General features: G+C 37.7%; 1 protein-coding gene across 1 annotated transcript; it reads right to left on the bottom strand.

The window, feature by feature from the left end:
- Positions 1-8,940: 8,940 nt before the first annotated feature.
- LOC145982481 (uncharacterized) lies at positions 8,941-9,816 on the bottom strand. The gene has a single exon (XM_083115939.1). The coding sequence runs from the start codon at positions 9,814-9,816 to the stop codon at positions 8,941-8,943; it is 876 nt and encodes a 291-aa protein (XP_082972065.1).
- Between the last annotated feature and the right edge of the window lie 1,550 nt (positions 9,817-11,366).

Raw genomic sequence — 11,366 nt, 5'->3', positions numbered from 1 at the left:
TACCCACAATTTTTACAAGTATTAGAAACCCCAAAAAGGTCATGTAAAACACCCAATCCTGCAACAAGCACTCCCAAAGATGGAGCACAGAACCCCACCCCCACAATGGCAATTAATATCCAACAAGTGCTATTCCCATTCCCATAACCCTAGCGCTCTTCCAAGATATAAAGTCTCAGCCAAATTTCCAAGATATCTCCTATGAGCTGATCAAAGATGAAATTTTCACCCTCTTCATAGCATCCACATGCCCATGCTCCCATCATTTTGGATAGAGCAACTTTTATCCAAGCCAGTTCTCGAATACGTGTCATCTAAAAACCCACTAGTGTTAAAGTATTTTCCCCAAGCCACAGACGCCCAAATACTATCATATATCATTTCCGGACTGCCTTCCAAATACATTGCATGCATGACTGACAAGACTTTCACGCAAATGAAAACCTGATAGCAGACCTGCAGAAAAAATTGGGAGACAAGAGTAACTTATCCAACCCTGCATGACAGAAGAACAACAGGAAATAGTGCGAGCTATAACCCATGTCAAATATCTACAAACATTTTATTCCTACTCCCCAATTTTCCGCAACCTTTGCAGACTGCATTAGCTGTCCGAGTATCCACTCACATGGTAGTAACTTCCCCAACCTTCCCTTTTCCGCCACTTCATCCTGTCTCTCAAGTAATCTTTAAGCAACCAACAGCCCCTTCCCTCCCTTCCTTCTCTCCAGTTCAAGTCAAGTCGGGACGCGCTAGCAACCGGTGTGGAACCACCCGCTCTGGTAGTGACGCGCCGTTGCGGGATTGATCTACTTCAGGATTTTCGCGAGCCCACAGAGACACGTGTAGGATTAAACATCTGGATAAACAGTCAACAACAGGACCCTTCCATTGTTCTCATTCCTACTCTTTTCCTATTTAAAGGAACAACGTTAACTACTTCTGTTTTTTCATTCATTTTTTACGTTTTTACATATAGGTAGCTCGAAGCATTAATAACACATGTACCAAATGCATCATTAATGTTACGAAAATCGAGCAATTGCCAAGCGTTTCATTGTAATTTATTGAACTCTGTATTGCCATAGCCTGTATTGTCATGTAGCTTCCAAAATTAACTCACTTCACACACCCACATGTGCCTGCCTCCCCGATAGTACAGTTGTAGGGTAAGCGTCGCCGCTTTGTAATCAAGGAGTCCTGAATTCGAGGCACAAGTAGTTCGGATCCCACTTCCAAATGTAGGTCCATTCCAGATTAGCCGTAGTGAGAATAAAGTGGACTTTAAAACACCAACTCAATCAATCAATTCACATACAATTGATTTGTTCTTGATAAATTCTTCTCCGTAATACAGTAACTCAGTTCTGTTTTAGAGGTGAATTTTTGTACGTTCCGCAAAATATATTTTAAAAACGTGTTAACGAAACGAAGTTGTATGTAATTTGTTTATACATAATTCGCCCTAATTTTCAAGAAATACATTTCATTTGTACGTTCTGAAGCTTCAACAATGTTACAGAAGTATAAATTCCATGTCTTTACAAAAGGGCGAGTTTCGTATACAAAAGAAATGGTGGTCACAGCTGCGGTCGGTATCGAGTTGCGAAAAAGAGGAACGCCGCAGCGTGAAAAAGAAGGCAAAGAGAGGCGGCATGAAATCAAAGGCAGTGACGTGCACTGAGGAGTAGCTAGTCTAGCAGAGATAGATCAATCAATCTCACATCTCGAATTATATTCAAATCACAATATTTATTGTCTTGTTAAAGCCACCACAGCTCATATGCAACACCTTCTTTTCCACGCACTTCTCGTCCATCGGTGTTCTCCGCGGGCAAAGCAGGCTGGATACCCTAGCTCGCTCTTCTTCAGCCAGGCCAGTTTCCAGGTAGAAACGGCCGCCCCAAGGAAAAGGAAGATTTCGACCTCTACTTGCCTTGCCCCCACGCCCCCCGCTGCAATGGTTGAAAGCCCAGGCTTTCAGGTCCCCCAGTCTATCTCCTATAGGACAGATAGGGGATTGGTTTCTCTTTTTTTTTTTGTAAATCTTCTAAAGAACACAGGGTAAAATTTTCTACAGTACTTATGTTCTCTGTATTTACACAACCTTTTACACGTTGTACAATATGTGTGTATGTATAATATGGGATGTAGTTTTATTATTTATAAAATGGGAACGTGTTATGTGCAGACAATAATGTTATGCTTTCTTTCTTTTTTTTCTTTTTCAAATATGGAATATATAATGATTAAATTACAAATATGTGCTCAGGCTCTCTCTGACTCTCGTTTTAGTAGTGTTTTATTTAAATATACTAATATATTGGCCTGTAACAGTCATAAATACGGATGTATTTATTTGGGCAAGAGAACGCGTGTTCATATTGTTGTTGGTTTGGTTTATTTTACTTCGCTTCTCTGCCACATTTGGTTATCGCGAAAATGAGGATTGAGTGATGATATGATGAAATTGGTGAAGGGACCTCATATGAACAATCCAGGCCAGGATTCGAACCCGTGATGAGTGCGCATTCTTGTCCTATGTGTTGCAGTGAATAATGAAATAATTTGGAATGAAAAATGTATCTCAGAACTCAAAAAGTCAAATGAATATCATTGAAGAAACTACAAAAAAGTGCGTTGTGTTTTGTTTCCTGTCACCAAATCAACCAAGCGCGGGGGAGTGGTTATCACAGCGCGCTACGACACCAGGCGTTCCGGGTTCGAACCCCGACCCGGGCATGGGCGTTCCTTATGCTCGTCCCTTCATCAGTTTCATCGTATCATCTTCACAATTAACCAAATGTGACAAAAAAGCGACGCTAAGTAACAAAAATGAAATCAAATCATTGATTGATTGCTCAAATTGGTTTATTTTACTTCGCTTTTCCGCCACCTTTGGTACAACAAAATAGATGAAGGAACACACACAAAGAACACAAATGGCCAACCCAGGATCTCCGGCTTAGAGTCAAATCAAATAGTTTTTTTATTTTCGAATGTGGGTGGGGTTTACATGTACTTTTTTCTAGTACTCATTCATAATTTTGCAATCTTTTCCTGTTATTGACATTCTTCTTTTTTGAAGGAATACTGGCCCTAAAGAGAGGAGGGGTGTGACTCACACCAACCCCCCCACCCTTGAGCACGCCACTGACTGCTACCCCAAGTGTCGACGTCACCGCACGTCACTGATCAAAGGAGAACGATTTGCCACAGTTGTTCATAACACAAGACGCATTTTCTTTTGTAGGTAACTATGATATGATACAACACAAGTAAAAAGATGCCGGTAGCTGATGCTTGCAATGTACCATAATAAAAACACAACAAAGGTTCTTCCAGTGAAGGTTTTCGGTTGCTGTGTAGAGCAGGAAGAGAAAATGTTTCATGCTTGCCAGAAAGTAAAATTCACACGGAAAGTTAACGTTAACCTACAAGAAACTTCAGATTCAAACCTCTAGATTCGTGAATTTATCACTTTACGACGGAAAAAAAACATATATTAGCATACTGATACGTACGTGCATAATTTCGCGTGACGTTTTATTTTTTCTCGAGCTTGCCAACAGCTGATTAGTCTGACCGCCTGTTTGTGCGAACGTGGCAACGCAGAAAACCCCCAGCCACATAGCAGCCATCGAGGAGACAGAATTTGGTCATGCTCTGCATTCTGATTGCACACCGCTTCTTATAGTGGCCCGACTTGTAGACCACTTGGCACTCAATCCACTCTCACGACTACCTCCCCTCCTACACCATGGCCCACTGTGCCATATCCCAGCTTGTCTTACCCTCAAGTTCCCAGAGCGACCGCACAGCGGCGCCTCCCTCTATCTACCTACAACAGACCGACACCTAGCGGCCAACCCACGAACCCATAGAATTGCTATCCTCCCTCCCAACTCGGTAGTTTTCACCTCGCGGACCCAAAAATGCAAAATGCAAAACCAATGCTTTTGTTACGTCACAATGTAGTGGAATTAGTAAAACAAATTCAGAAAAACAATCAAGTAAACAAGTTGAACGTACCTAATAACCACTTTAAAAAATAGATTCAATAGAGCCGAAAAACGTGGCCAAGGTAATTTCAGAAGAAACTCGAATCGTTACCACACAAATTCTCTTTGATAATGGGTCACAAATTAGCATGTACGGACGTACAGATACGAACCTTAGAAAATAGTGTCTCCTTTCTCATAGTTGGAGTTGGAAGGTAGTTGAAAACATTTCAGTACTCCTGTATTTTGATATCAGATAGTGAAGGGGAATAAAGTCCTTGCATACAAGGCTGCCAGTACATCGAGGCACAGAGTCTGAGATGTAGGCTTTTGCACGTAAACTTGTTTCTTGCTTGTTTTTTGTTGGAGTCTTGTCAGATATTAACTAGGTAGTTTATGGAGGAAATTATGTGTTCCTGTCTCTGTGTATATGGGGGTAGGGGTTAGGGTGTGTGCACTGACACTTAATTGTTTCTAATTTGAACGTATTTTCATTATTCCTCTCCATTTTTCATTTCTTTATCTCTTTTTTGCTGTCATGGGAACGATCTAGCTCAGCAATGAAAAAGTGAAAGAAGGATAAATATATCAAAATTCAAGGCATGAATAGCTTCACTACTTCTGTCGAATGTTAGTAGTCGTAAGGCTACAAATCGGGGGATCGAGCCGGCCAGGGAATCGGGCCGCCTCGGCCAATCCATTTCTTTGGGTAATTTTCATCCAGCCACTGTCGCACGCCCAGGCAGAAGTATGGACAGGCGTCATCAACAATCATTTGATCGAGCCATTTTTCCTGCCCCAAATCTTAAATGGCATCACTTATGAACATTTTTTGAGAAACGGGATGGCAATGTTGTTGGAGGATGTGCCTCTAGCTACAAGATGTGACATGATTTATCAGCATGATGACTGCCCAGCTCGATCCCCCGATCGATTTGACGCCTTGCGACTTTTACATTTGGAGCCACATGACAAGACACCGGTAAACTCGCAAGAAGAGCTCAGGGAGAGGATCTTAACAGCTGGTCAACACATCAAAGACACCATTCACATCACGAGTTAAGAGACCAAATGTCCGTAAAAACTTGCGTGCCTGCATTCGTAACGGAGGTGCCCACTTTGAGCAAGACGTGTAATGTTCTTTAATTGTATTGTTCATTGATTCCATTCACATGAAGATGAATAAAGTATTATTTCTTGCACACAAATGTGAATGTTAGCAACATTTGTACCTTGTTGGATAGCAGATGACACAAGGAAGTAATTTAAGTAATTTGTACGCTTCGTGTCATACCATTTTTGTTATTAATACGTTGCCAAGTAAGCTAAGAGTGCATTTTTTTATCATCACTTGTAAGTTTAGACCCACCCGGTACTTACATGTGATGGTTATTTGGGAAAAACTTTTTTTCAACGAACCACTTATTCGTTAGCTATCAGAAAACGCTGAAATAAGTTCCATACACTGCGCAGTTTTTTCTCAATTCATGTTTTTATGTGGAAAATTGTCATTTTTTAAAAAAAACAAAAGAAATTCGATTATCTCGAAAACTACTAATTTTCGGACGGGGTATCATATGGTAAAATTTATTGCAAATTGTCTCTACTTTAACCCCTTTCAGGGAATACATCTTATTACCAGTCGCCCTGTATATCTATGGTCAAAGGAATTATTTTCCTTTATTTTTAATTAAAATCCCGTTTTTAATGTGAGCATATGTGCGTGTGTGTTTTATTACAATTAAATTAAGTGGATTGTTTAAATGTAAATACAATTAAATTAGTCACTACAAAGCATTATTTTGTTTCATCTCTTACATCAGGAACTGCCTTACTGACCAAAAACTTGGTACTGTTACACACTGCTGATAGCACGTAACGATTTCCTTGAGAGGACGTCGCGGTTGGTCCAAAGCATATAGAGATGGAAGAAACCGGTTCTGAAAATGTTTCCAATTGCGTTAGTTTGCAAGATTTAGGTCCATGTGCACGTTTAACCGCATAATGGAGAGAAACTAAGATCTCGCACTGAGTGAATATAAGATGGTAGTTGACAATTGTGTTAAGAAGAACTTGGTATGTTTGAGAATGTTAAAATAGATTTGTTATTGTGGAGAAACCGATTTTGTTATTTCAGGTATTTGCGAATGAAGTTATGCACTGTAAGAACAACAGGTTTGGTTGCGAGCACACAGGGTGAGATCTGCGCAGAAACTCGAAATGTGTCGCTCTGAGCAAGTACGAAGTTTAACTAGGCGTTGGTAGCTAATCCATCAAAATTTGTTTCAATTGTTTGCATGTCGACAATATTTTATATTGTTAGCGTTGGCTGTGATTTGGAAAAACAGGATGCAAAAGCGAATTAAGAGTTCTTGTTACAATGAATTTATTTATGTTTTTCAAAGTGAAAATTTGTGAAAGTCGAAACATTGTTTGTCAAAGTAGATTTCTATCTTAAGGCAATATTTGGAAGTTGAAGTTACTTTTCCAGATATGCAATTTGTTCTCCGATATTTGTTAATCCCAAGAAAAATATACTGAAAAGTTATTTTTAAAAGTTGAAACATTTTCTGAAAGACTTTGGAAAGAGAGTGGAAGAAACTTATGTTTCTTGTTAGCTAGAAAATATCAGACGAAGTAATCGACTTCTGTGTTTTATGACGATTATCAAGCAAACTTGTCGTTATTTTTGTATGTCGACAATATGTTATGTTGTTGGCGTTGCTGTGATTTGGAGAAACAGGATACAGAACCGAATTGAGAGTATTTATTACAAGAAATGTATGTATGTTGTTTGAAGATGAAAAGCTGTGAAAGTAGAATTATATCTCAAGACAATTTTCCAAAGTAGTTGTTACTTTTTCAGGGCTGCAATTTGTTTTTTTTTATGTTCGTTAATCCCTAGAAAAGATGCTGAAAAGTTATTTTTTTAAAAGTTAAAAAAATGTGAAGATGTTGAAAAGCTTAGTAAGAAAATTTTGAAGGATAAATTCGTCTCCCATATATTGTCAAAGTTAAAAGTTCTGACGGTATTATTTTTGTCAGAGTAGAAAATTTGTAGAGGCGGAAAATGTTTTCAAAATCGATGTTGTGATTTTCCAAGTTTTATTTGTTCTCGCCCAACAAAAGTAATATATTGAAGAGCAAAAGTTCTGTGTTATGCAATTATAAAGCCAATATTTACCGAAAGGCAAAAGTTTGTAGAGTCGACATTTTTCAAGTAACTTAGTGAAACAAAATTCAAAATGAATGTTAATGTCAAATGTTTCTGAAAGTGAATACGAGTTTCTATAAATGCATCCAAATCATTTCGAAAATGAAAACGCTTCTCAAAGCGAAGAAATATATGTTGTGTGTTCCCGAACAACGAAAGTTGTTTCTTGATGTTTGTTGATCCAAAACAAGCAGATACGGAAAAGTTATTTTTAAAAGTTGATAGAAATTCCCCAAGATGTGTTTCGAAGCAGAAGAAAGTTTAGATCATATTTTATCTTAACACAATCTCGAAGCAAACATTCGACTCCCATGTTTATTTCTAAGTGAAAAGTTATGAAGGTATTAGTTTTGTGCGAGTAACTGTGTTTAGAAGATGAAATTGTTTTCAGTTATCGAAGTTGTGATTTCCAAAAATTGGATTTTTATTTGCTCTCTCCCAATAGAAGTCAGATATTGAAGATCATAAGTTCTGGGTCATGCAATTTTAAAATCAATATTTATTGAAAGGAAAATGTTTGGAGAATCGAAATTTAAAACTTAAACATATTAAGCATTTATGCAAGACAGATTTTACTGTTTGCCTGATATGTGGAATCCAGTATTCCTGAGCTTATCAACAATTGAGGCCCTGCATGTAATAAACGACGATGTTCTGATTCAATTATGAGTTGCGTCAGATGATGCTTGGTAGGCAAAATGAATTGATATTTGCTCTCATATGGCAATTCTGAATTTTCGAGTCTTCCGCCAACTCGTAACAGCTGTCTGTCATCAATAAATGGATGAAGATCCTTGATAGGATTATTTTTAGATACTTGTTTTCCTTCTTCTAAGTCATGAATTTCTTGTGGAAATGAAATGCGTTTCAGAATTAAGATACATTTCATTAGTGCTGCACGTAATTCAACATAAGAAAATCTTCATGTTCTCTTCGAAGCAGGATTCTTAGCATCGTAAATGAATCTATAGCATATTGCTACTACACGAAGCAATCTCTGTAATGTGGATAATCTCAGTATGAAATCTGCTTCTATTACATTAATCTTGCTAAACATTGATGTAGCAATCTTCCTTTGTTCTGTTATGCATTCTTCTAGTTCACTATTTTCCATAACAACTAATAGCCAAGTACCTTCTTTTAACCACGTAGGTAGATTCCACCAATTTTCTGAATCCTTGAGGGCTCTTGGTTCTACTCCCCTTGTTATCAAATCTGCTGGATTGCACTTAGATGTGACATGATGCCATTGGTTAATCACAGAAATTTCCTGGATCTGTGCGTCACGGTTACCTACGAAGATTTTCTTTCGAGTGGGGGACGCTGCTAGTCACTCAAGTACGATTTTAGAATATGTCCAAAAATATGTACTGTCAATTGGAATTCTCAAAATTGGCGTTGTTTTCTTAATTAGTTTAGATAATAGAAGAGCACTGCACAATTCTAGTCTTGGCAAAGTGAACTTTTTTTATTGGCGCTACTCTTGACTTTGCGCACAGTAATATAAAGTTGATTTTTCCTGACTCATCTCTTGATCTGATATAAATGCAACAACCATAAGCTCCATCTGCTGCATCGCAAAACCGATGTATCTGAATGTCATTTGTACTTTCTGTTGTCAGTACAAATCTCTCTACTTAGATGTGAATTATATCTGGTAGTTGTTGATACAAATTTGTCCATTGGTTTCTTAAATCTGAATCTAATTGTTCATCCCACTCCAATTTACAACTCCAGAGTTTCTGCAAAAAACATCTTGTATAAAATGACAGTTGGACTTATAAGTCCCAGTGGATCAAATATGGAGCTAACAATTGACACAACTTGTCGTTTGGTTACGTTCGTTAATGGTGAACAAAAGTCTCCATCTTTTGCTACTTTGCACGAAATTAAAAATTTGTCTGTAGATGGTTGCCAGATGAGGCCTGTGTTTATTTCTGCTTCATTATTGAACTGAAATGGTAAATGAACTTCTCTGTGTTCTTCTGGTACTGCTTGCACCAATTCCTCACTATTGGAGCACCATTTGCGTAAAATGAATCCATCTCGTTTGAAGAGTTCATTCAGTTCAGACTGTAATTTGAGCATAGTTTTAATGTCTTCACCTCCTGATGCTACATCCTTTAAAAATATGTTGGATGCATTGGGAAAGTTTTCGTTTTCCTGTCTTGCAAGCATTTGTAATGCTGCAACAGCTTGGTACGGCGATGAGGTTAAGCCATAAGTTACAGTTAATAATTCATAAGTTTGTATTTCTTCGTATGGTGATTTTCTCCACAACATTCCTTGATATTTAGTGTCATCAGGATGGACTCTAATGTTGCGAAACATCTGCGCTATATCTGCTGTAAAAACTATCTTGTGCGTTCTGAACCTCAGTACAATAGAGTATAGATCTTCTTGGACTGTAGGCCTTGTCATTAGAACATCGTTAATGGATAGTCCACTGTCTGTTTTCGATGATCCATCAAATACAACTCTCACAGGTGTTGTAGTACTTTCTCTAATAATAGCATGATGAGGTAGGTAATATGACTCCTTGTTTTCTTGATTAGTAGTTTTAATTTGCTTAATGTGGCCTAATGATTCATAATTGTCCATAAATTCACAATAGTTATGCCTGAGTGTTGGCTATGCTGTTAATCTTCTTTCCAACTCATGAAATCTCTTGTCTGCTTGTTGAAACGAATTCTCTAATTCCGTATGATTTGGTTTTAATGGTAGCCTAACCATAAATCTACCATCCTTCTGCCTGATGGTTGTTTCTTGAAAATGCCTTTCACAATCCATTTCTTCTCTGCTCTTGATCTTTGTGAATACTTCTTCTAACTCAAAAAACTTCTGTAATTGTAATTGAAGGGTATCTTCAGTACGAACAAAACATGAAGTAACTGTTGTAGGTTCTTCACATTGTTGAGGTATAGCTCCTGCTAAAATGTATCCTAACTCTGTATCTTGAACTACAGGATAATTTCCTATTCTTGTTCTTCAATCTGAAAGTAGTAGCAAGAAAACTAGTTCAGATCCAATCAACAAATGTATGCTGCCTGGCCGATGAAATGAAGGATCAGAAAGCTGAATATCCTTTGGAAGATTCCAAGTACTGCAATCGATTGCCTGTGATTTTTGGTAACACAAGACACTTCGCTGTTGTTGTATAATTAGATGTTCTAGACTGGATTACAACATCTACACAATGTTTAGTTTCAAGACACGAATTGTTTTTTTCCTGAACTGGAACAACATAGTTTTCTTTCTTCAGTCGTAGTTTTTGCACTAATGATGTACTTACAAAATTTGTCTGACTTCCACTATCTAAGAGAACTCTGCAATAATGAAATTGTCCAATGTTGCCCTTTACCTTCACTAAGACAGTTGACAATAAATCTTGTGAAGTGTGTCTTTCTTTGACTGCACAATATGAAGATTGAGGTGCTTCATCTCTTGCCACATTGTTGCTTTCTTGAGGAGACACCCTGGAATTCAATTGTTGTTCATTGTTTGAATAGTTACTGACCCTCGACAATCTAGGTCTTCCAAATGTATCCCTGTGCAAGAGAGTATTATTTTTCAAATTACAAATTTTGCAATTTCCAGATTTACAAAATTATACTGAATGTTTTGAAGATAAACAATTAAAACAAAGACCTTTCTTCTTCACAAATTATTGCTTCTATTTATAACTTGCGTGTAAGAAAGTCTCACATTGGTACAAAGTATGATTTGCGGAACAGTACATGCACTGAATGTTAGTGGATGTTGCTAAATACGTGTTGCTTTGTTTCATGAATTTACCTTGTTTGTCATGTGATTGAAACTGCTTAGCATTGGTGTCACTATGTGTCGGTTTCATGTTTTCTAAAGCTTGACACCTGCGCTCTACAAATGCAAAAAAATCGGTCAAGGTAGAAAAGTAATCATGCTCTTGTGATAATTCAAATTCCTTACGAGTATTGTGATCCAAATGAGATACAAAATGTTGTGATAAAATGACTTCGTCCAAAGGCACCTCAAGTTTAAGAGCCTTTAAAGCATTCAGATTTGAGGTTGCTGTATTTACAAACTGTCTCAATTCATTAGCATCTTCTTTACGCACCGACTAACATAATGTGATGCCATAAGCCTGCTATTATCATATCTTTCAGTGAGCA

The sequence above is a fragment of the Lepisma saccharinum genome, unplaced genomic scaffold (assembly GCF_977018435.1).
Source record: "Lepisma saccharinum unplaced genomic scaffold, izLepSacc3.1 HAP1_SCAFFOLD_188, whole genome shotgun sequence".
NCBI lineage: Eukaryota > Metazoa > Arthropoda > Insecta > Zygentoma > Lepismatidae > Lepisma > Lepisma saccharinum.
This window is presented reverse-complemented; position numbering and strand designations above follow the sequence as displayed.